The 27,285-nt window shown below is 33.7% G+C and overlaps 1 protein-coding gene across 1 annotated transcript in view; it reads right to left on the reverse strand.

The window, feature by feature from the left end:
- ARAP2 (ArfGAP with RhoGAP domain, ankyrin repeat and PH domain 2) overlaps positions 1 to 27,285 on the reverse strand; it is a 192,219-nt gene that overhangs the window by 67,543 nt on the left and 97,391 nt on the right. Inside the window, 7 exon segments of the mRNA XM_017891113.1 lie at positions 1,230 to 1,442; positions 5,971 to 6,134; positions 19,990 to 20,029; positions 20,032 to 20,055; positions 20,243 to 20,441; positions 21,096 to 21,198; positions 23,606 to 23,750. Coding sequence (XP_017746602.1) covers positions 1,230 to 1,442; positions 5,971 to 6,134; positions 19,990 to 20,029; positions 20,032 to 20,055; positions 20,243 to 20,441; positions 21,096 to 21,198; positions 23,606 to 23,750 — 888 coding nt within the window.

Here is a 27,285-nt window from a genome sequence, read left to right on the forward strand (position 1 = left end):
TTCTTAAAACAAAAATGAGGGTTTCAAGGGAACTGAGATTAAAGCAATGTATTTATCTCTGTATTTTATATCTTAGAAAATTATATAATCAAGTATTCTTGGTATTACAGTGAACCCTACTGATTTGAGAAACAGAAGGCAAATGAAAGACTTCTGACAGGTAGTTGTATCATGAGAAACTTTATTTTCGTTATAATGCTACTCTTCCTGACACTAACTAGGGTCATTCTTGGGATAATTTTCAAACTGTGCATGTTTTGTGACATCATTTCAAAAATATCTTTAAATAGATCACTTGTTTTAGATCAAACAAATACTTTCAGTGAGGAAAATTACTTCTCAATAGAGGAATGCCATGTGACCAAATTCAAAAGCCATTTTCCAAATCTTGAAACAGATTAAATATATAAGAGACAAACACATTATAATTATAGAACAATTCAAAAGTAAGTTTTAAAACCTAGAACAATGGAGGACTGAAAATTATCATTTGGAAAATATTACAGATATATGAGAAATGGTTACAGTTTATTAATAAAATAAAATGTTATATACATAAATTACAAAAGTAGAGAAAAGGACTATAATATGGATAAACAAAAGCATCTTTATTAAAAGGTGGAATTAAAGGCAATATTTACATTTAAGTCTTTGTTATTGTAATGTTTCAATAAAAGGACTTGTTTCAAAGAGCATTGGAGGTTAAAACAGGCTTTACTGAAATTAATTTGACCCATGAGGGATTTAATAAACTCCTTTCCTAGGGTCATTTCTTAATTAGCTTCTCTTACAGTGTATAACAAAATTCTATTTCATTAGATGGAATCTAGGATAAATGAAGCAACAGTTAAAAACTGTTATATACACTATCTTGCAAAATGAATCATGTAGTAAATGCTTCATTTTATTTTTAATGGGAAATTAGTAGCACACATGGACTTGAGTATAACATTCCAAAGTTAAAGCAAAGTATGAACTAAGAAATTGACTGAAAACTAAGTATATACCAAACGATTGAGCAAATATTTTTAATTTCTCTTGAGGTAGACTGAAACAGCTATTGATATTTATACAATTTCTGTTCTAAGCCATTATGTACATTTTTTCTTTCAATTAAAATTTCAACTTATCAAAAAAGTCTAAGTATTAAAAGGCAAGCATGTGTTATGGTTTGTATAATATATATATATACACACATATATATCTATATATATCTGTATAAATATTACCTAAAGCAGAGATCCAGTACGGGTAGAGCTCCTTGGTAAGCAGTGCATCATCAATGTCAGAGAGAAAACTTTTCAACACACCCGTCACATCTTCAAGCTGATGTTTTCCAGCCCTCAATTTAAAGCTTCTTGCATCCTTTTTGAAACTCTCCAGGAGTTCACTTACACGCAAAGGATCACCATTCTTTTGATAGATATATTTGCATCCTAAACCTTTGTTAAAAACAACAACAACAACAACAACAAAAAAAACAAGTTATATTTTAAAAGTCTAAATACAAAAGCCACTTTGATATTTTAAAAACGAAACAAATGGTTGTGTTGACATGATGAGTAAGATGATGAAATCATTACGCAACAGATGATATAAACATACATGAGCAGGAAAGGCTTCTTACCCCTCATTTTAGTATTTAAAATGTAAACCTAATGAGCAAATCATGCAGACTCAGCTTTTAGCAAGCTCCTGATCAGTCCTTCCTCCAGCTCTCCATAGTATCTTTTTCAAACGTTCTTTTACTTAAAGTGCCCTGTCTTCACTTAGTCTCCCAGCAAACAACTTACCTCCATTTCTCACTGACAAAAGTGAGCCTCTCTGGTATAAATGTCATCAACCTCCTGCCCCCATATTGTATATTAATTTCTGAATGCTTCCATCTTCACCTTATTTCCTATGGAGAGTTGGGTTACCTCTTTTTCATGGTTACTGATTTATGAAGTGCTCCATACCAAATAAAAGGAGCAGTGGTTAGGAGGAAGAGTGATGATGACAATGACAATAATTCAAACCCCAAAAGCCTCCCTTGCCTCCTCCCAGGCTTCTTTTCCCTGTTCCTTTACAACCAGGCTGAATTTCCTATATTTATTCCTTCTACTGTCTCACATGCCTGTTAATCCTTTGACCACACAATCTTGTATCTCTGCCCAGTGCCCATTCTGGTGGGGTCACCCTTCATCAAGAATATTAACAACGTTCTTTTTTTCTAGATGCTTTTCAATTTTTATCTAGGGAGAACTCCTTGCAGCATTTGACATTCTGAATGAAAGCCTGTAAATTCTTGTAACCCCATAACTTTCATTACATCATGATTTCATATCATGATTTTTCTCCCTTCCCTCTGTGATTGCTCTCTCAGTCTTCTAATTTTTTCTGCTCATCTAATACTTTCTGGTCATCCCAGGGATCCTTCCTCAATTCTCTTCTCTTCCTGCCCATGGGGTGAGAACCCATCCAACCTCATCACTTCTACATAACCACTTTAACTCAGGTTTTAATTTCCATGATTTTACACATACACACATATACATACACATACCATTACATATACATGCAACATACACACATACACCCATACATCTTATGGCAAATAAAAATAACCCAAAGGAATTAATTCTCCTGCCCTGTTTATTACCTCACTTTCCACCCCCACCATGTTCTTTATCTTGTTACTCTCTACCTCAATATATGGCATTGCCTTCTCCCTAGCCCTTACAAGTCAGAGTATTTATTTTTCAAAGAGCACATTAAAAACAAAAAAAATGCAGTACTGCATCACATAGATTCTTCATCATGATCTCACTCTCACAACTGTCCTCTCCTTTCCATCCCATATGCTATTATTTGTGCACTGAGTTCTTACTACATTGTCACAACTCCTTGCCCATATTCTTGTGCAGCCCTCTGTGTGTCTCAACAATGATAACAGCATGATCTAAAATTCGGGTCTGTATGTGTTATCAACAAGCTTAAAAATTCGAATACTGCCCTCTTGCTGCCTATGAGGCAAAATTTGAGGATTTTACTTTGTATATTAAACCTTACCTGACTTGTTCTAACCTGTTGCCTTTTATATTGATTGACTCCTTCTCCTTACACTAAGCTCTGGCCACGTTTAATACCACAAAGCTCCCAGCACAAAATTTGTGACTCTATACCTTGGCACACACTATTTCTCCTCCTGGAATCCCTATCCTCTTCTCCTAACTAGCTCCCATTTTCTCTTAGGGCTCATGGTAAGCACCATGCTTTACCTATGAAGCTCTCTGTTACCACGCCTTCTCTGAGTGAAATTTACCCCTACACCATGGACACCGGAAGCACCCCCTGAACCTCTTTACTAGATAATTTTACACACTGACTTGTAACTGCTCATGTATTTGTCTCTTATTCATAAATCTGCAAACTTCTAGAAGGCAAAAATTATGTGTTATTTTCTGTGACATATCTCTGTGTATATCCGGCAGTTACACAGTGCCTAGAACTACTCTGCAGGTATTCAATAAATGACTGCTTAATGCAAGAATAAGCAAGTTCTACAAAAATCAATACTGACTAAGCATTTGAGATAGTATATCCCTAGCTGAATGAATTTCTAATAGCTGGCACTCAAGTAAGTTAACTGAAAAATAATTTGAACATAATTTTGTTTATATAATTGAAATAATTTTCTCCAAGAACTAGTGTAATTTACTTTTTAAAAATTAAAGCCCTAAAGGTCATCTTATGAACTCAGTCAAGTTCAAACCTTGACACAATGACACAATGAGCACAGAAAATTGGTCTTGAGATTTCAACCCACAGCTCAGGAGGTTCAAAATAATTGCTACCATGAAACCATCTGCATCCTATAATCACTGGGTATTTTCTAAGTTCCTGCCCAAATCTTTTCTATACATGCTAGTAGCATGAGGTTTCCCCAGTGTTCTCGAATATAATATATTACTAATACTATTACTATTATATACTATAATTATGATGCAATAAATTACTTTCACAGCAGGAAGTTTTACGTAGTGCCCACTATGTGATTATTTTATACTTTCAGTAGATATATAATACAAACACAATTTTATATATAATTACATATAAAATATATGATACATACATTTATATATAATATATACATGTTATATGACTATATGTATGCATATATATGAATATATGTATGTACACATATGTGTGTATATATGTAAGTGTACGTGTATATTTATATAAACACAATCCTTCATTGGCTTTATTATTCTAACATGCAAGTGAAGGCATCTTGTAATAGATGTATAAAGTTTTTATAACATATGAGTTTTAGTTGAAAAAATCTAATGCTGAATTATTTTAAACCCAAATAAACACAAGGAAAATTCTGATTTCCCTAGAAAAACATTAAATTGGCTACATCAGAGCTAGTCAAGGTATTTTAATTATTTCTTGCTTAAGAAAGGCCTTATGCCATTATGAAACTAACATGTGATGATTCCCAGTTATGCTCCTGTTAAAACATAACATATATATGATTCGTGTATATCTGCAAAACGTACACTAACACTGAATGGCTGTAACAAATAAAGGTAACATTCTCCTTCCTCCATTTTTTAACAGATGATTATAGCTAATAAGAAAAACACGAACATACTATCAGAGCAGGAAACTTCTTATAGTAATGCCCAAATATGTGATTATGTATATATTTCAGTAGATACATCATAAAAACACAATGAATCTGGACATTAATAATTGCACTTGCATTACATACAAAGTAAGTAAAATACTTAAAATGACACTCTCCCTAGAACAAGAGATTAAAATATGCCTAAGTTTAATTCCTGAAAAGTGTTTTCTTTATACATATCATTAGTTCTGATATTTTGTTACATATCAGTGTATTGTCAGTTTCCCATACTAGAAGATATGATTCATAGCTTTGTCTTGAACTTTTTACTTCCACTACTGTGTTTCTAAGAGTGAGACCAGTGACTGGTATACAATAAGCACTTGATAAAGAAACAATTAACTAATAATACAATGCTTTACTGTAGACCTCACTACTTATATCTTCTTTTCAAATTAAAAACACCCAAAGACACCTCTAATATTAGGAGAACAAAAAAAATTTAATACAATCCAAAATATCAAATCATTTTCCTCTTTTCCACATTTGTAATCTAAATAAATGGCATTTACCTACAGGTTAAAAGGGCTCATGGTAACATTTTAACATTTTCACATTTAAAATAGCGTCAAGAAATTTACAGTATGAAAGATATATGCAATAAAAGGAATTTGGAGAACTCATAACCATTTGAAAATAAACATGAAGAAAAGAGGATATCTTTCAGGTATATCTAAAATACTAGCATAGCATATAAAACTGACATGAAGCTGGACCATGGTACAGATCAACATGTTTTTTATTTGCAAACTAGTCATTGAAACATCTGTTGAAAATGAGCAAAAATTGTGAAAATTAATAGCTATACTGCTGAATATAAACTACATGCACACTTTATGTATGCCAAAGGAAGCAAATTATTTCACATAAGGTTCCACAGTTCATCACTTCTAAAAACATGCTTAGACGTGTTGTGTCACTGTAGGCTTTAATCTAGCCTTGTAATCTCTGAAAGATAGTCTTCAATCTACTATTTTTTCTTACTTGAATAAAACATATAATCTACTATTTTTATGTACATATGTACATATTATAATTTAGATTATTTCAATGTTATTTAATATTTTATGCATATAAAGGAAGGAGGAAATGGTAAAAATGTATGGTATAGTTTAAATGAGTCTTATTGGGAGAAGGAATGGTAATTAGCTGAGCAGTAAATCTGCCTTTATTTTTCACTAGTGTACTTACAAATATAAAGGGTTTCAATTCAGTCCAATAGAGGTACCACTTAAAAATCTGTAAGAATGATATGATCAGTTCTAGAGGTTGAATACAAACTCAGTGATACTTACCATACTGTGTAACAAATGCTATACAGCTGTTCACTATAATGGGAACGTCATTTTTGCTGAGCTGCTGATCTTGTAAAGCATTACCATCTGTACCTGCTGCTTTTTCAATTGCAGTATGCCAGACTGTGAAATCCAACTTGGTATGCCCATGGATGTATAATGTTCTGTTAAAAGTTTAAAAAGCATTTCAAATTATAATTTTGCTCTTTAAAAAAAATCTTACTCCAAGACAGATTACCCTAAAATCCACACAATCGTGATCCTGTTTTACCTATTACAAGAAAAACTCTTCTTTTATTCTCATCCACCATGAACTTCCACTCAATCCCTCTTTGGCCTGTATAGTCACATCACTCCATAGCATTGAGGAAGCTCTCTGAATTTATGGTCTCACTTCTTTTCATTCCCCAGCCTCTTTTATTCTCTTTCTGAATAACTAAAACCATTGTGGCTATCACCTGTGACTTCTAACTGCTATTTCTGGCTACGTTTTTTAAGGTTTTAGAATTGTTGATTTTATTTCTTAAAAAGAGAAAAAACTAGCATTCTATTTGAATTTTATAACACAATTCTTTCTGGATTTTCCTCCTATCATTCTGGTCACTCAGTCTCTCTCCCAATCTCACTTCCTCTTTCTGAATGACAAAGTCATAACCTCAGCTCACACAAAAGCTCCACGGACTCTCCAGGGTCATGTCATTCAGGCCAGTAGTTTCATCTTTTCACATAAATTAGTTTACTTCCAAATCCCTATCTCCAGGCTATAATTTTCATAGATCAGATAGATATCCATGTGACTGAAAAGCAGGAGAATAGAGCACCTGAGAGTGGGAATGACAATCAGACTTTCTGAACTTAAATTTTAGCTCTGCCATTTACTTCCTTTGTAACTTTAGACAGGTCAACCTTATTTTTGCTTCAGTTTCATCATTGGCAAAATAAACATAATAATAGCACTTAGGACAACACTCAACAGACATAATATTAATGACTAATGTATAAACTATACTACTAAAGAATATTTGTATTTGATAATCTTCACCTTAATGTGCAATAAGCATATCAAAGCTTTTGCTCTCCCATACCAACCTTCTGGCACCAAAAATTTTCCACATACCACACTAGAAATTTAGGATTAATTAAGTGTAGATCAGTCTCTTTACCCAATCACTGCCACATTACTTCAGTCACAAAATTGTGTTGACTCAGTTTCGCAATGTATTCACTCTGACTCCTCTCCTTTCCAAGATTGCCTCATTTCAGATCTTCATGTTGTTCCTTCAGGTCACTACAGCCCCTCCTTACAGAATTCCTTTCCCAATTCTCAACCTCTGTAATCTCTACTCCTCACTATTGCCAGAATGATCTAAAATGCAAAGCTAATGACATCACTTTCAGATCACTGCCTTAAAGTTCTTGAGTTTTCAAGATAAAAAGTCTTCATAAGCTTGTCTATATTTTTACATGCAATTTGATCTGCCATTCTCCTATACTTAAGACACTCAGGAAACATAAACACACACACACACACACACACACACACACACACACACACACACACACCCCTCCTGGATTTTGTAATACATATTGCCTGCTCTTTGGCTGGCTACTCCAAACCTTCCCCCCAAATTCTACTCCAGGTAAGACTCTTTGACACTGTTCCTGACCTCCCTCTTATGCTTAGTATGTCACAGATACTTCTTTTCAATCTTTCAATGGTGGCTTTGTCCTGCATCGTATCACCTGCTGTAGCTATGTGAATGTTTTAGCCACGAAACTCCAAACTTTACACAGGCAAGCAAAGAATTTCAGTATCTCCAGTCATTAGCATAGTGTCTGGCATTTAGTGGATACACAGCAGTTTTAAAGACCTATCACTAGATACAAAGTTTGCTTTGAAAAACGATTGTTGATGTATTTTAAGTATATTTACACCAAAGTAAAACTATGTAATCTTGATTTCAGACTTGACAGGGCTAGTTTATATTCAACCTAAAGAGACATTAATAAACTGCATGAATTCTGGGGCTTTGGGGGAAAGGGGTGGATAATAAGGAATGTAATCTTTTACATTTCTGACAATCATTGTACCTAATTTAAAAAAAGAAATAAAAAATTTCCTTTCTTCCCTTTGTATTCTTTCTTGAAATGCTCCTGGAAGAAGACAAAGATACCTGCACCTTATCACGCTCATTTCTAACATTTGAACTTGCCATAACTACTACTGTTTTACTAATACTGGTGCTTGTAATCCTCATCTCTTGCTTTTTGACATCTTTATCTATTGTTTCTATTTTCCACAGCACCAGAGCAGTCCTGACCTCTAGGTGTTGTAATTTTCTTTTTGAAGAATTCTGAAATTTGCACTAATACACCTGACATGCTACAGCCTTTTCATTGATTTTATATCATCTTTAGCTCAAAAAAGCATTCTATTGCTGGATGTATTTGTCTAACTTATATAACTCAGATAATTTTTTTGAGAAATATCAAACCTCTTGATTATGTGAACTTAATCAACATTATGTCTTGCTATATTCACAAGTTTAGGTAAAGAGAGAAACATTTTACGTAATTTAATAATTGAGCTTTAAATATGATATAAAATCTTTGTAACTATTTGCTTATAAACAACTACAATGGGTGTTTTAGCAAGCAGTGAAAGAAATCCAAAATGCAGTGGCCCTCCTACAATATGAGTATAATTCTGCCATAAACTGTGACATTTTCAAACTTCAAATTTTCTTTCTAGTCAGAAAAAAAATCCTCTGATGACGAGTTGAGCTGTCTCCTTGTGAATTAGTGAAGAGTAGAACTTTCTCGATTTGTCAAAGGGCGAATCCCAAAGTATATATGCAGTGCAATAGATGGTTTCACATTTAATAGCATCAGTGCACTAACTTGCCTCTCTGATGCTTACCCAAAATTCGTGGACACTGAATAAAGCATCAAAAGATATGTTCAATACAAATGCTGGTCGACTTTGAGATTTCAAGTGTTATCAAACAACAATTTCACATTCCCGGATGAGAATTCCAAGGAAACATTTACTTATATCCTGACAATCAGAAAAGTAATATTGATGAACTCTAATTACAGAGAAACTAGTTATGCTAATTGTCCATTTTCTAAGCATAAATTCCAAAGGGCACTTCAAAGCCATATAAAGAAAAATTCTTATTTGTTATAATGATCAAGCCAGTTCAATAAGACCTAGAAACTAGGTCCAAGGACTAACAAAAACAATTATATTAAAACTGCAATACAATAACCATAAAGCATAAACAATCATATTTGAGCCTAGTCTATGACAAGAACCAGAAGTATCTTCACAAATAATAAATCAATAAACTTGACTACATAAAAAATAAATATGCTCATATAAAGAATATTTTAAACAAAACTGAAAAGCAAATGAAATACTCTATAAATATGGCTGGAAAAGATAATACCCTAAGCATTTATACAAAAATAAAATAGTAAGTCCTCCACAGAAACATGGTCATCAGCCATGGAAAGGTAAGTCACAGAAAGAATTAGCCAATGTAACCACAAACCAGTCTAAGAATCAAGTATGTGTATATATATATGTATGTGTGTGTGTGTGTGTGTGTGTGTGTGTGTATATATCAGTCTTATCACACCTAAGATTCACAAAACAGAATTTCCTGAGCAACTTATTACAAAGTCACACTATTAGAATGGACACACACACATACACACATGCACACACACACACATACACACATATGTAAAATCAATGATGTGTCAAAGCAATTTATCAAAGATCTAAAATGTATGATGTTCATCACTAGAGTATAACAAGATGTGCATAGCATTTTAAAGACTGATGAGATACTCTAAAAAGAAATTTGAAAATATGTTCTAAGAATCTTAAAACATGTATCCATTACTTTTGACAATTAGTTCCAAACACAGGACTCTTTCATAAGTACATGATTTGAAATGAAGGTAAATATCTGTTTCTTTCAATACATTTCTGTCCCTCTCTCACGCACATGTGCACATGCACACAAAGACATACATTTACCCAAACATATAAAAAATGGAAGTTGAAATCCCAAAAACTAGTGAAAGGTTAAGTGATTTAGCTACTTCCAAATATATATATTATAAACTTAGTACAATGAGCAAAGAATGCATAATTGCACATATGTATAAATTCAATTGCATTTCCTAAAATGTTAAATTAACTCTGGGTAGAAAACTCATGGACATTTTGTTTCCTTCTTTATACATGTCTGTGTTTTTAAAAATGTAATTAGAAACAAATCACATAAGTTGAAGTTTTGACTGATCCCTTGAAGGAAAAGATATTTAAAGCCTTCTGAACCAAGCCATCTTAGACTGTCATTGAGCTTTTGAGCCAGAGAACTGGAAATATCTCTGCCAAGCTTTTTTTCCATATATGACTAGGAAACTAAGAGCCAGAAAGAACGTGTCTGAGGCCTCAGAACTAGGTAGGAATTGCACATTCGAGGTACTCAGTACTAGCCTGGTTTATGAGCCTTCCTTCACCTGAGGAATCAGATCTCCATAATTTAAAACTCTGGTCCTCAGGTCCAAAAAGACTCATTCAAGACGTGAAATGGTGATGTGTCTTTCTGTTGCCTTTCTTCTTAGTCCTATCACACCTAAGATTCACAAAACAGAATTTCCTCAACAATTTATTACACAGTCACACTTTTAGAATGGACGTGAAAGATGATCTGCTAAAGCCACTCATAACAGAAGACCTATTTCTCTTCTTCAAGACTGTACACTTACATTCTGCCTTGAAAAGCATCCTAGGCATGTTGGAAATGTACTGGACAGGACTTTGGAGGATAGTTTTAGAAGGGTGTACTGTGCATTTTTCTTTATACTTCCTAAGCAACCTCTCAAAGAAGACCCTACTTCTCATCCAAATAGGCTTTTGGGTTTGTTTTCTTCTGGGAAAGTATGAACTGTGTTATTTCTGTGAGTGATGCCTGGTCATTAGAATTTTTAATGAACTCATTTTAAGTGTATGGTTTGAAATATTTTTACAAATGTTTACACTTGAGTAACTACCACCATGATTAATATGTAGACCATTTCCATCACTCACAATGTTCACTCATAACTCTTTGCATTGCATCCCTTTCCCCACTCACAATCTTAGGTAAGAACTTATCTGCCTTCCGTCACCATTCATTAGTTTACCAGCTCTAAAGCTTCATAGGAATGGAATTATACAGTATTACTCTTTTGTGCCTGGCTTTTTTTACTCAGCACAATGGTTTTAAGATTCATTCGTGTTGTTGCTAATATAGGTCCCTTTATAATGATAATCAGTATTTCACATATGAACACATAACATACTCTGTTTACACGTTCACTGACTAAAAACATTTGGGGTCTCCTTTTTATTATAAATAAAGCTGATTTGAATATTTGCATAGGAGTCATTTTGTGGACCTATATTATGATTTGTTTTGGGTAAATACCTAGGAGCTCATTTGTTGGGATGTATAGTTACATGTAAACTGACTGTATTCTTTTTAAAAACAAAAACCTTCTAAACTGCTTCCCAAAATGAATGTACTATTTTACAATCCCACCATACTGGCCAACGCTTTGCATGCCACTTTTTAAAAAACTTAGTTTATTCAATGTGATCTCATTGTGATTTTAATTTGTATTTCTATGGTAATTAACTTTACATGTGCTTGTTGGCTATTCATAGATATTCTTTTAGACATCTCTATTCATTTTTTTTTTTGTTATTTTATTGGGTTTTTGTCTTCTTCTAATTGAATTATATGTATTCTGTCCATGTTTTGGATATGAGTGCTATATTAGACACATATATTTTGAATAGTACCAGTGTATGATTTCATTTTATTAACCATGTTGCTTAAAGAACAAATTATAATTGAGTTTTTAACTTATAATTCCAATACTTATGATTCTCTCCAACTTCCTTGCTTTATCATATTAAACCAGAAATAAAACGATAAACAGAAGTGGTGGGAATAAATATGTTTGCCTAATTCCTGTATTTGAAAAAACTGTTTTGATTATATTCCATGTGTTAAATTCATTGGTATGAAGTTGGTCATAATATTTTCTTATCTTTTAAATATTAAAATGATCCATAGTTTTATGATACTGGTAATTTGTATCTTCTGTCCTATCTTCTAGTTAGAGTTTTATCAATTTTCTTAACTTTTCCAAAAAAAGTTAAAAATTTATTAACTAAATTGATTATTTCAAAGGACCAGCTATTGGTGACTCAGATTTTCTTTTTTTAAAATATATTCCATTTATTCATTCCTTCTACTGTCTGTATCAATTCATTCTCTGAACCACGTTAGGTCTAAGTTGCTCTTTTTTAGATTTTTAAGGTAAAAGTTTAGAGGATGGATTTTAGATCTTTTGATTTAGCATAAGCATTTAAAGCTTTCAACTTCCTTGAAATAGTTTTGTAGCTCCATCACACAATTTTGATGTTATGATTTTATTATCATTGATCAAATATTTCCTAATTATTCCTGTGATTTCTACTGTGAAGTATGGGTTATTTGGAAACATATTAAACTTCCAAATACTCAAGAATTACTCAGAAATGCTTTCCAGAATAAGGCAAGTTATGAATTAAATTCAATTGAAAATACTAATAGAGTAACAGTCTATCTTTCCAGGCCCATCGTCTCATGCGTCCTCCTCAAGCGCTCAAAGTTAAGGCCAACCCATACTGAGGTTGTTTCTAGCCCATCCTATTTATCTGAAGCTATTATTTCTACCTCTTGGACTACCTTGTGTCTCAGGCCCCCTTCATTTCTTCCTACCTAAGTCCTTCATAGGATGATAGATCCAGTTAAAAATACTTTTCTTTAAAAAACACAACAAAAACAATACATACATACACACATACACACACACACATACACACACACACACATATCTTAGAGGGATCTGCTCATTCTTTTGTCCATTTTTCCCCATCATATCATACTTATTTCTTCATAAGCTTAACTCCTGGTACATAGAGGTACTTTGAACTAAATGAAACAAAATTGTTAAAGCAAATAACATACATTTTAAAGTCTACCTTTTGTTAATAGACACATATTCCCTTTATCATAATTTTCTTGAACATAAAATCACTTAATATTTGTTTTCTAAGAGTCCCTTTCTTTTTTAAAACCTGTGGGGTGGTGAGAGAAGAGAATCTCTTGTTTGCTTTGGCAATATTCAGATTAAGCCATCTCTAAGAATTAAATCATCAGAAAGTTACAAAAGCATTCAAGCTTATATTGTGGGCAATAGGCTACTGTTTAATTTGCAATTACGTGCACAATTTAGAAACCACTTTAAGATAATTCAGCCTCTGGAGTATTGCTAACATATTAGCTGCTATAAAACACATTGAAGGGGGAGAAAAGATCATATGGAATAAGGTGATAGGAAATAAGGAATATTAAACTTAGGGTGTTAATCTCCCAAACTGACAAAAGTAATCTGTTCCATAATTGTGAAACATACTGATAAAGTGTTTATTCCCCAGTGTTAAGCTTCTTTATGTGAAGAATTTGCAATTAAAACTGAAATGCAGTCAAGCTTGGGAGACATCAAGTGTATTATGCTTTACTATATATCAACCAAGGAATCTAAAACAAAAAACACACTAGTCTTTTCTGTTTCTGATAACACAGTTTACTTATTCACACTGTGTTTATTAAAACCAGCAACTTTTCAACAAAAGCATAGTAAGTGTCTATGGCAATGGGCATGCAGCTATGGAATGTGAAAATGGTAAACACAGTAACTTATTTCTTAGAAAAACATACGCAGGAGACGTGGGTTAAAGTGCAAAATAGTTCTCAAATTTTGAGAAAATATGTAATTTCCTGAACATTTCAGTCAAAGTGACGATACAATTTCTTACTGTCCAGGAAAATGCCTTCTGCCTTCCTGGTCTAAAATATTCGCTAACAAGAGATATTTGACAATATGATTTTTTTTATTTGCACAAACAGTAGTAAGGCCTAAAGGAAAAGCACAAAATCTAAGTCCCAATAACAACATCAAATAGCATGCCAGAAACCCTTAAGTGTAATCAAGAAAGCTTTATTTTCCAAAATAATTTTTAAAGTATACAAAGAATACACATCAAAATGACACCATCTGGAACACCTTCTGTTTAGAGCTTTTAGAGCAAAATGCTCGTGTGTGGAAAATATTATTGCAATATTTTCTGTCTAAAGACACTCATGCTATGCATACAGAGAAAATGACCATGAAGATTAAAATATCTATCTAAATAGTGACTATATACAGGGGATAATTATCAATTGATAAACATTTCCAGTTTAGGGGATTCTTTCTCCTCCTTGCTTTTAAAAAACATTAATGTATTTCAGCATTTTAATCAAAGGTAGATAAGAACAGGAAAAATACATGAAATTAACTCATTAAATTTATGTATGATTTACATTTCTGGCTGAAGCTGCCACTAGCAAAAATTAAAGGTTCAAGCTTATAGCTGGTTGGTTTTTCTTTCTTTCAACTATTCACACTATCTCTATAGGCCATCAGTATAAATAACTGGAAGTTGTTTTATTTCCAGAAGCCACAATTTTATCTGTCACTGACAAATCTAACAGAATCTACCATTGCTGACAGTCATCATTTCCCAAAGGGCTAACAGATCAAAAGGGAGATGAAAATGGGTGGTACAATGAAATTTTCTCATTTTGGCATGGTACTGAAACAGCTTTTCAACAATCACAGCTATAATTAACTAGCTATGTTTGAGTACTGGGAGAGAAGTGCATAGTCTCTATCTTGGCAAATGATACTATCATTCAGAGAATCACCCGGGCCAGAAGCTCAAGGGTTGTCACTCTTATCTCCCAGTTCACAAAGCAATTGAAAATTGACTGGTATCTCTCTCAACATCCCACTACCACATGGAGAAAACTATGAACATCCAAAATCATCCATCAATTCTTCTTTTCTTACTTTTGCAGTTGAGGGATCTTGCTCTCTTGCTTGTACTCTCTCTTAGACCTTCAATCCCTCCCATTTTATGTTTCTTTTCCGTCAAAATTTATACGTGTACAATTTCAAGCCATCTGAAAACAAACTGCACATATATGCCCTTTCTGGGTCAAATCCCTTACCTAGTTAATCCTATGAACCTCCCTCCAGACATCTTTGACAAAGTGACCTCACCAGCTATCTTACTTTACTCAGTTCCCATTCTTAATCTGATCTAGTACCTGCCTGTTCACTTCTGCTCTCCCCCAAGTCACCAGAGGGACTTCAAATCATTTATCTCATGGAATGTATATTCTCACTGGGTATGTCCTTGTATCAACACTTGGCATTTTTAACTGATCCTTCCTTTTTGAGACACCGTCTTCCTGGGCTTTGTAACACTTTGTACTCTCTCTTAGTTTCTGGCCTCACTCTCTGAGTAAACAAGCAGCTACTACTGCCTGACAAATTCCCCTAAAAATGATGTATAGTCATCAAAGCTCCAACACAGGATTTCTTCCTCTCTCCTTCCATAGAATCACCCTAAGTAATTTCACCTTCTTCTTTCTTCACGCTGATAACTCCAATATCTGTATCTCCAACCTGTTAATCTTTTCATGAATATCTTATCCATAAAAATAACTTTCTCCCATCAATTTATTCTTAGATGACTTATAAGAAATCTCATGCTCAACATGTTTTAAACTCATTATCTCCCAGGCTGTCTCCCAAACCTGCTCCTTTTTCCATTATTCCCTATATGATGTCTATGTAGTTACAGAATACACACACATATGTTTATATGTCTATGTACATAAGTAGATACATAAATATGAGACCCTGTTTTGCACCATACAGGGTGCTGTGCCTGCCACGTATGTATGGTCTTTGTTCTGTCAGGGTTCATAACCTCATGTTCTTGTCATCTGCTGTGAAGATTCTTTACTTTTATGTACGATGTTGACCTCCCTTCTCTCTACTCCATTTTCAATTATGTAGGAATTGTATGGACATGTTTTCTAATAATTTTATAAAAATGTTTTCTAGTAAACATTTTTATTTTTCTAATAAATGCTTAAATTTTGAATTCTAGTAACTTAGTGTCTATCCAGACTCCTAGTACACTTGTTTATTTAAATCCTGAGAAACATCTCTACAAAGATATTGGTGAATGAATATTGAACACTTTAAAAAAAATTTAAGTTACAAAATGATCTTAACTTTAAAATGAACCATTCTCCTCAATATCATATAGGCAAAATAAGGCTGTTTAAGTACTTAAAATGGGGCTTAGCACACGGTAACTGCCCTACTGTCATCATTGTTATTATCAGATGATATTGATTTGGAGTAAAAAGGAAAAGTAAGTAAACCAAAGACAGAAGCATGTGATAATATAGGTGCTTTTAAGTGGTGGGTATGGTACATTAGCTATACAAAGAAATTTAAGGAAAATAACTTGGTTATATTTATCCTCACGTTTCTCCCATTCCTATTATTACTCTTCACTTTCATAAAAATACTTTCAACATAACTTGTTCGTAACACATGTAGACAAAAACTTTGAATTACCGAAAACGTTACTAAGTGTCTGTGACCATTATTTTGGAATTCATTAGTTTTCTACTTTTCCATGAACTCAAAAACAATATTACAAATGAATTTCATCTCCTGATTTCTGCAGTCCAGGGTAAGATCAAAACGTACAAAATAACAAAACATTTAGTGCTCTGGCTTCCATATCTTGCATTTGTGAGGGGGTGGACTGCATGCAGTAAGCACTAAATAGAATTTCATCAAACTAAATCATTCTAATCCACGTTTGCTACATTTTAATTCAAACCTATGTATCACTGGTCAAATCCTTCATAGATTAAAAAAATGGTATAAAAAAACCTTGGCTATAATAACCTGAAAAAATGAAAAGGATAAACACATTTGCTAAGCTGATGCTTGCCTATCTGTTTAAGAACATAAACTCTGAGGGGTCAGACACCAAGTTTATATTGTTTACCTTTTTTATTTTCCTGCCATGGAAGTGGCAGTCAGTAGGCATTCCATAAATATTAATAAATGACTGTAAAACTGCAATTATGCTAGTATTTTCATGCTAAATCCTATCTATACCTAATAATTTCTCATTATTTCTGGACATAAAATTAACAGTACTCTGACAGTACAGTGAAATCATCATCTGGTACCAAAAATAATAATATAAAGTATCATTAACCATAATAATCCAAGAAATAAGTAAAAATGCAAAGTCCCAATTATGCCTAGAAGTTAAAAAACACAATCTGACATAAATATCTAATCAGCAATATGCTTGCTATATAAAGCTCTTGATGTCGTCCCGTGAAGTTGAAGGAAAGGCAGGTTCCGAAAACCATTGAAAGTCATTATCCTTGTCACAGCAATAAAAATAATCAAATGAAGGCTTATTTAGCTATATTTTAATATTGCAGTTAAACTTTGAACAACATAAGATTGAACTGCACAGATTCCTTCATACGGATTTTTCTTTTGCCTCTGCCACCCCCCAAGACAGCATGATCAACCCCTCCTCAGCCTACACATATAAAGACACCAATGAATACCTTCATGATGATCTACTTCCACTTAATGAGTAGTAAATATGTTTTATCTTATGATTTTAATAGTGTTTCCTTTTCTCTAGCTCACTTTTTTGTAAGAATACAAATAATCTTGCACTATTATAGAGCAAACCATAATGACCCAGTATAATTAAGAGGTTTTTTTTTAAGCAAATTACAAGAAGCCAAGGGGAAAAATATCTAATTTGTTGAAGAAGAAAGGCAGTTTGAAGATTTTCCAAAGAACTACAAATAGAACTACCATTCGATCCAGCAATCCCACTACTAGGTATCTCTCCAAAGGAAAAAAAAAAAAAATGGTTCTACCAAAAAGGCACCTGAACCCATATGTTTATCACAGCACTATTCACAAGAGTAAAGATGTGGAATCAACTCAAGTGCCGATCAGTGGTTTATGGACTAAGGAAAATGTGGTCATATATACCATAGAATACTACACAGCCATAAAAAAGGAATGAAGTCAAGTCCTTTGCAGTAACATGGATGCAGCTGAAGGTCCTTATCCTAAGTGAATTAACACAGAAACAGAAAATCAAATACTGCATGTGGTCACTTATAAGTGGGAGATAAACAATGAGTACACACGGAAATAGAGATGGAAATAATAGACACTGAGAACTCCAAAAGTGGGGACCAAAGGGGGCAAGGGCTGAAAAACTACTTATTGGGTACTATGGTCACTACTTGGGTGATGGGCTCAATAGAAGCCCAAACCCTAGCACTACACAATATATCCATGTAACAAATCTGCACATATGTAGATATATGCCCCTTGAATCCAAAATTAAAAATAAAAGAAACTGTCTTCCTAATTGCTCTGGTATGTTCCCAGCTGCTCCTCCTCAGGCTTCTTTGCTTGATCACTCTCCTCTTCTAGACCTTTACACAACAGCTATATCTTCAACTCTCTTTTCTATCCACACTCTCTACTAGGTGAACCTGTCCAGTTCCTTAGCAAAATAGCAAGAGCACAGTCGTGACTTCCAAATTTATATCTCCAGATATAACCTCTTCACTTAATTCTAGACATGCATATTCAACTGCTTACTCACCAGATCCACTTTGCCACCAAAGAGACATCTCCGAGTTACCATTCCCAAAACCAAATTCTTGATCTACTGTCTTAAACTTATGAATATCCTACCTCTATGCTCCAAGTATTTGTTCTCTCAAAAAACAGCACCATAATTCAGTAATTGCTCAGGTCAAGAATTCTAGGATCATCCTTGACTCTTACAGTTATTTAATCCATCAACAGATCCTGACACCTCTACCTTCACAATATACCCAACCACTCCTATTCTCAGGTAAGCCATTGCTTTCCCGGCCAGCATCCTAACTAAACACCCAGTTTCACTTTTGTCCCCCAGAAGCTTGTTCATCCGGAGTCAGAGTAATCCAGTAAAAACATAAATCAGACCATTCCACTTCCCAGCTCTCAGACTGAGCAGCTTTCCATCATATTTTGATTAAATTTCAAATCTTTACACATCATAACTGATAAGACCCTATATGATCAGGCTGTGGGTATCTCTGAAATCATTTCTTCCCACTCTCTCTTTCATTCAAATATTCCCAGTCACCACAGCTTCCTTGCAGAACTTGGACACGCCAAGTACAATACACTCGTAGAGTCTTCAAATACCCTTGGCCCTACACCTGAAATACTCTATCTGGATTACTGCAAAGTTTACTTTTTCGCTTTATGAAGATCTTTCATCCAATATTTCTTCTCTTAGCCAGCAAACACAGATACTATCCCATCAGACTATTTTATATTACTTATTTTCTGTGTAGAATTTTAAATTGACGGACAGAACAGCATATAATTATTTTTGTCTGCTTACACTGTTTTCCCTAATATTATACATGTTTCATGATGGTAGGGACTTGTCTGTTTTATTCATCATGATATCACCAATACCTTTAACAGTCCCTGATGCACAGTAGATGCTTACTAGTTACTGAAAAACTGAATAAATTCAAGAGATCACATTTTAGCTATGCGTGACCCACATGCATAGATAATTCAGAATACAATTTATAGTCATTATATTCTTACCAGGAAGATACATTTATAATTACCAAACTGCTTTCCAAATATTTAAATGTAAACGTCACAGAGGAATCTCGGTCTATAGAAAACTATACAATAATTGATCACAATAAGTCTGTCATAAAAATTATAAAAATACGTAAATATCATTGGTATAGTCTTTCAAAAGAAAGACTATATACTATATATATGTATATTTATATGATTCAGAAAATTTCAACAGGTTTTAAAATATTGTTTTCTCCCTCAAGATAATAACAATAAAACAAAAAATTCCACTGCCCAGAGTTGTTGAGATAAAGAACAAAAAGCAAAAGGCACTTACCTCCCTTTTCTACCAAGAGTAAGACATCCAGTTTTCCCCATTTTGAACCATTGTGCTGATTGCTGAAGGGAGAACGAAAAGCAAAACTTATTTTCTAAAACTCTACAATAAACATCCATGAAGACACAAATATTAATACTGTTTAGTCATAAGTTTGGGAGTGAGTCATCAAGGTTTTACTAAAGGCTACCACTATTGTATGCAATAAAGAAATGTGTTCCAAAGATAAGGGAGGAAAAAAACTCTTACTTAGCTCCTGCAGTCTTCTTAAGTGCATTCTATCTCCCTGAACTTCTTGCATTTGAAGGCAAAAATGTAAACTGGATTTGTCCATAGCAAACCAGCCTTTTCTCCACTGATCCAGGGCATGGCAGTCTTTGTAGAAGAGTTGACCAATCAAATCATAGTCAGCTTCTGTTAAGTTTTCAGCAAATAAGGGAACAAAATGCTGTTAAAACAAATACAAAAAAGTAATAAAGACAGTGAAATTAGGAAATCCCTTCCCTATCTACAGATATGAGAGAAGATAGACAAATTATCTTAGTTTTTCTGTTTTAAAGATTCAAAGGTAACACCAAATTCAAAAAAATTAAACTTGCTATCAGTCTTAAAACTGAACAACTATAATATATTTTCAAATGGCAGCATCCTAAACCGCTTGTCTTGCTACAGAGTTGAAACCGCAAGACATTCTCTTGATTGATTTGTAGAACTTTTCAAAATGTCAACCTTCAGCATTTTTCACCATTTATATATTTTCCTGAATCTGCTCCTTTCTCCTTTGTGTATACCTTGAATAAAATATCTGCCTAAAAAAAGACACACACAGAAATGACTTTACAATATTGAGAATATCCTAACCATCAAAAACATGGCCTTAATTTGAAGAATTATTTCTCCAAGTTTTACTTTAATTTCTTCCCTGCTTAAGGCTCCTAGAAGGTAGCTACCTCTTTTGATAACTTTCTCTGAAAATCTAATGAAGTATGAACTTTATTCCTATAATCTTATATGAAACTTTCATGGACCCCTGATGCTCAAACACAGACTCCCAGTTCAGAATCTTGTCTGGATTTAGAGCAATAACATAATATTTAAATACCTTGGCTATTGCCTCTGTCCATTTTCTTTGAGCTTGAGATGTTTCAGCTCCAAATAAAAACACACGTTCTGAGGGTAGGTAGATCTCAAAGATAAAGATGGGCCTAAAACACGCACAAATAAAAAGATACTACCAGTTACGTTTGGCTCCTAAGAGAACAAATAGCACACAGGTCAAGTTTTTAATTAAATTCCTTTTAAAATAAAGTAATGCTGTGAAATCATCCTATCAGATTCTGTTAATGGTTTGCATTTTATTCAGATGAGGTAAATGGAACACACTGGACTGGACAAAAGGAATATTTTGTATAATCACTTAATCATTCTATTGTATAACTTTGTTTACGCCCTGGACACTCATCAGTTGACTGATGTAGCAAAGGGCTCTCCTCTGTCTGGTCTTCCCTCTCTCACCACTCCTTCTTGATTTACTCTGACCAACTGTTCAAAGGAAACATTGCCCAAACAGTTTTTAATACTCTTTTTGTCTAACTTCAAATAGGCCCAGTCATACAGAGGTTCCCTCCAGAACACAAACACATGAAGCATTAACACTCTCTTCCAGTTTTCGTAAGAAAGACAAATGTTCCTTTCATCATCTCAACTTACCCCAAATTTCTAACTCTTACTATAGATAACGTTAAAGCAACATACCATGCTCTGAATTCTTTCCTGAGTTCCTCATTCACAACTCCATTTATTTCTTAGCACATGCTAAGTATGTGTGCTACTGTTACCTAAAAAGCTCAAAATACCCTATGCCAAAGTCATCTTCCTTTCTCCTCTTTTCCATCCCAAGCCTGCTGTATCTCCTTCATGTCCTAATTTAGAAGCATCACAATCAACCTCATCACAACAAGCTCAAAACCCCTGAGTGTAACTTATTCTTCCCCTTAACATCAACTCTTTGTCCAGTCAGTCTTTTAATCTTATCAGTTCACCCTCTTCCTCTAGTTCAATTCTCAACAATTACAGTCTCTCTTCCTCCAACCTCCTTACCACTTCTTCCAGCTCTCTTCCTAAAATATGTCTATATAACTCTTCAGTGCCTACATTAGTGAGGTCATACTCTCCAATGTGCTATTTGAGGCAATTTAGCAAGAATATTATGGCAACAATTATTTTTTAACTGCATCTCATTGTAGATACTTTCTCTTTGCATATCTACTTGTATCAGTATATGTTATCAAGAATATTTTATTTTTAACGTATTAATATACTGACATAAACTAGTATTAATTATATTTGTTATATTTCATTTACTAATTAGTAGCTTAATATATAGAATACACCGATTTTAACATTCCATAAGTCATATTACATTGAATAATAATTTAGGGTAAAACACTATTAAGATTAAAACAAAAGTCAATTAGTAATCAGTTTTGTTCACATCATAAATCAAATCAGATTTACTAGAAAACAAGTCATCTCAATTAGTCATAAAATAAAGGTAATATGTTCAATGTAGTTTTGTGTAAATAAGAGCTTTGCAAATTTCTTCTCTTTCTCATATAAAAATCTTATTTAAAATCTATGCTCCTATAAAACTGATTTTTTTCAGATTTTAATGTCAATGTTTTTCATTAATTACATCAAAAAACATGGTAAGATACTTTCACACCAAAGATCTTAGGGGGCCTGCTTTTAAAGTCCTCACGGAGATTTATTTAACCTATAGTATAGGTGAGTCAAATATATTACATAAATAATGCTTAATCTATTCATTGTGACTTTTTCTGACCATTAAATTAACAAATATATCTTTAAGAAATTTAGCATTTCAATATACTATTAAATATTGTTTATTTTAATGTGAACAGATCATCATAGAATATTCTCCTTTCTTATCTGTTTTAATTATGATACTCATTAAATGGATAAATGAATTTTACCACTAGTACACTACTTTAAATAATAAGTAAAAAAATTAAATGACTACAATGGTCATAAATGATATGCTATACATTTACATAAGATTTGGCCAGGCACAGTGTCTCACGCTTGTAATCCTAGTACTTTGGGAGGTCGAGATGGGTGGATCACTTGAGGTCAGGATTTGAGACCAGCGTGGCCAATATGGTGTACCCCATCTCTACTAAAAATACAAAAATTAACTAGGTGTGGTGGTATGTGCAATCTCAGTTACTCAGGAGGCTGAGACATGAGAATCATTTGAACCCAGGAGGTGGAGGTTGCAGTGAGCCGAGATTGCGCCACTGCACTCCAGTCTGGATGACAGAGCGAGACTCCATCTAAAAAAAAAAAAATACATAAGATTTGATTCGAACATGTTAGCACTTCATATTACCTACTGTAAATATTTTAGTTTTCCTGCTTTATAGTGAGTTCCCAAAAGAAATTTCCAAAAGTGTAAGGTAAGTAAGCTTCAAAAACCATTCAACCCTTCGATTAGAAGCAACTAAAGAATTAAAATAACAAAACTCTCATTACCTGGTATAATTATCTGAAAATACATTTTACCTCCTAATTGTGTAAAGACAGACCTACCCAGTATTTAAATAGAAGTCCTCTTTGTGTATAGCCAGGCAGATAACTTCATTGATATTAATGGTGCCATTAGGTGTGGTAGACTTATCGCTTTCATAGTAACTCAAGAAGCCTCCTTCCAAAACACACCATTTTTTATTTGTCTCTAAGAATTTAAAACAAAACAAATAACAAATTGAGCCAATCATGAATCTAATTTTAAAAACAAATATATGCTTCTAAATAATGGTTGGACGCAAGTAAATACATTTATTAATTGCCTATTTCACATAAAGTATATGATATTGCTGCGTGGGATATAAAGTTGTCACATTCTCTGCTCTCCAAAGAATTTACAATCTAGTAGCAAGGAATGTATAAAACAAAAATGACTGTGACATTGATGACCAGAGAAGGCAGAGCCATAAAGAGGTTGCTGAAAAACAACTCTGAAGCTGCAAAGAATGAAATGTCTGTACAGAGTATTAAAAGGAAAAAAAAAAGGTAGCATGAAAAGTGAAACTGCAGCTTATGGTAGGTATGCAAAAGAAGGGTCAGAATCTGCAGGGCCCTTAATGCTTGTTCAGAAGATTTCAAATTCATCTTATACGGAAGTCAGCACACTACCACTTGCAGGCTAAATCAGACCATCACCTAAAATATAGATTAGATCTACAGACACTAAGACTACTAAGGTCTATATATTTGATATAATGAAGAAAGTCTGTATGTTAGATAATTTCTGAAGTTGGATTACTGTTCTGTGGTTACTTTAGGGTATTATTTATAAATGCCCTTCTTCTAAAGAAATACATACTAAACTACTAAAGGTAAAGAGGTGTCATGTCTGCAACTTACTTTTAAGTGTGCATATAAAGAAAGTATGAGATAAACATGTACCCATATATACATACATGATACATATATATGTGTATTATACATAGGCATATATATACACATACACAGAAAGAAAAATACAGCAAATGTAAAATGTTAATAATTGATACATCTGGGTAAAAGGTATATGAGAATTATTTGCACTATTCTTAGAACTTTTCTGTAAGACTCAAATTATTAGTCAAACTAATTTAAAAGCTTAAGAATATATTAAACTAATTTCAAATTTTTCCTTTAGCATATGATCAGAATCTTACGTGGGTGTGGGGGTGACATGAAAGAAAACAAGACAATGTAGTTGGCTTCAAAAAACAATCACAAGGAGTAACAATCAAAATGGTGACACCTAGAGAGCTAGACAGGACACAGTACTCTGAAAATGAATTACCAAATGGAAAGTCCAATCATGACTGGCAGAAGCAAATAGCATAAACGAATCTTTTATGAGCACTGGAAAAGAAAGTTAACAGGGACCAAAGCAATTTCTGGTCAAAGGTGATATATAATTCCAGGGCCCTCAAATCCTGAGTCACAGTGTATGTCTACACAGTTAGATAAAAATCATGAAAAGCCACAATTTTTAAATGAACATTCATTGCGAGTTTCTAAAATATAAGAAAAGATAAAGTCAAAATACTAATCAAAGGGTGTTTGGAAGTAATTTCAAAGCAATGTACTCAGATGTCTAGAAGAATCTTCATAAGAGAATAAATAAAAAATGTACAATTATTCAGTGCATAATCACTGTCATAGATTAGGAGATCCACCCCTGTTCTCAGGCAGCTTGTAATCCAATGAAAGGGGAGATGCGTTCAAAATGATAACCAACAGGTTGTCTCTTTAGTAGATTAGAAGCATTCAAGGAGGTAAGCCACCCCTCATACTGAAGTGATTAAAAAAAAAAAAAAAAACTGCAAAGAAAAAAAAGTCTATAAAATAATCCCTCATGATTTAGGAGGCATGTTTCTAAAGTAGCAAAAAAAAGGATTCAGGGCCACAATCCTTCCATAGTATCAGGAAAGAACAGTGAGAAGAAAGTCATAGAAAGGTGAAACTGCAGAAACCCTATTTGCCCAGAATCAGATTACATGTGAAGTTGGGAAATGGGAAACAAGATTGCAGGTTCACGGCAGAGGCCAGACCCCAAGAGTCTCACTTGACAGGTGTTCAGGAGTTCGTGCCTCTCTCACTTAGACAAGTGGGAGCCATTCGAAGGTCTTAAACAAACAGTGCCAAATGAATTAAGCATAACATAAATGTGACTGCAGAATCTCATTATGTAAATTCTAATGGGAAACAAATGACACATCTTTTTAAAAGGGTATGTACAAACTCATTTTCAGTTACAATTATAAGCTTGAGGAGAGTTAGTCCTGTAGCTTTCTCATTTCTGTAACCATTTCTTAGCTTTATTTTTGTAAGTGAAATGGGCCAGAAGTCAGACAAGGCAGGCACACATATTGTCTTTGAGGATTTATGATAATGAAGCTGTGACAGGAAATCGTGACATCCCTATTGATATGGGAAGCAATGAAAAGGTTCAGCAAAATTATGTTGTATGATGCTGGTCTGCCTGGGTTAATTTAGATATTCACTCCTAAATCTGACTTTGAGAAATGTCGGTACCCTCCTTGAAACCCTCTTTGCTCCACAAGTCATTTTAATTGTTAAAGGAAGCTGTTTACCAACATAAAACTGACCACAGAATGAATGACACTCAGGCCTCAGCTGTTCCATAAATAGGAGCTTACAGGATGCAAGTAAATTTAGTGGACTGGCAAGAGGGGTTATTCATTCTTTCTATTCAATCTTCATGTTGAGATCAGTGAAGAAAAACATTACTACAAGCTTTACCCAAGCACAGGTAAAGAATTCCCCAGAGGTGACCAACTGAAATGCTGCCATGGAATGACAGACATAATATAGTTGGATACCGTAAATGTCGGCTACAGCCTACAGGACAACATACCTAAACTCAAAGGCTAACTGGAAGTCAGGGGCAACTGTGTTTAAACATAAGCTCTTCAGTGCTCCTCTTCATCATCATCATCATATTTATGTGCCATGCACTGTTCTACACATTTTACATGCTTTAACTCATTGACTCCTCAGAACAACCCAGGTATGTCAGTTATATTATACCCCTTCCTTGTACCCTTTCCACTGGCACATAACAGGTTAATCGACATTCCTGAGGTCACATTAAGTACTTAGCATCAGAGTTGGGGAAGGAACCACAGGCAATTGGGTTCTGGAAGTTGCTGTTTTAACCTAACAGGCAGGTGGGTTCTGGAAGCCTCCCTCTTAATGCTGCACAGTTACTCACAGTATCTGTTAAATGCTTGAACTATATACATTCATCTCAAAAATGTATTAAAGAAGTCATACCTTCTAATACATATGTATACAATACATCTGAGATAGTTAAGGCAAAATTATTATTTTTTGAAACTATGAATTTGTTTCATGATGAGAAATTTCCTAAATTAATAGTATTCAACACCCACTACAAATACTAATATATGTTAGTAATCCTTTTCATTTAAAAGACAAGTGTTTTAGCCTTGGAAAAACATGTTTAAGCTATACAATCTAGGCTTTCACGGAACAAAAGATCTTCAAAATTCCTCAATGTTAATCTACAAAGTTAAATATAAACAGACAGAAATACAATTTCTAGTAATCCAAATCAACCACTTTCTTTTTAAAAATCGAATACTGTGTAAACAAATCAAGCTAAGCTATCAAGGGAAAAAATATGGTCGAGGCGGGAAAAGGGAAAACAAAACCAGGATGCTATTATT

The sequence above is a fragment of the Rhinopithecus bieti genome, unplaced genomic scaffold (assembly GCF_001698545.2).
Source record: "Rhinopithecus bieti isolate Rb0 unplaced genomic scaffold, ASM169854v2 scaffold_19939, whole genome shotgun sequence".
In the NCBI taxonomy this organism is placed as follows: domain Eukaryota; kingdom Metazoa; phylum Chordata; class Mammalia; order Primates; family Cercopithecidae; genus Rhinopithecus; species Rhinopithecus bieti.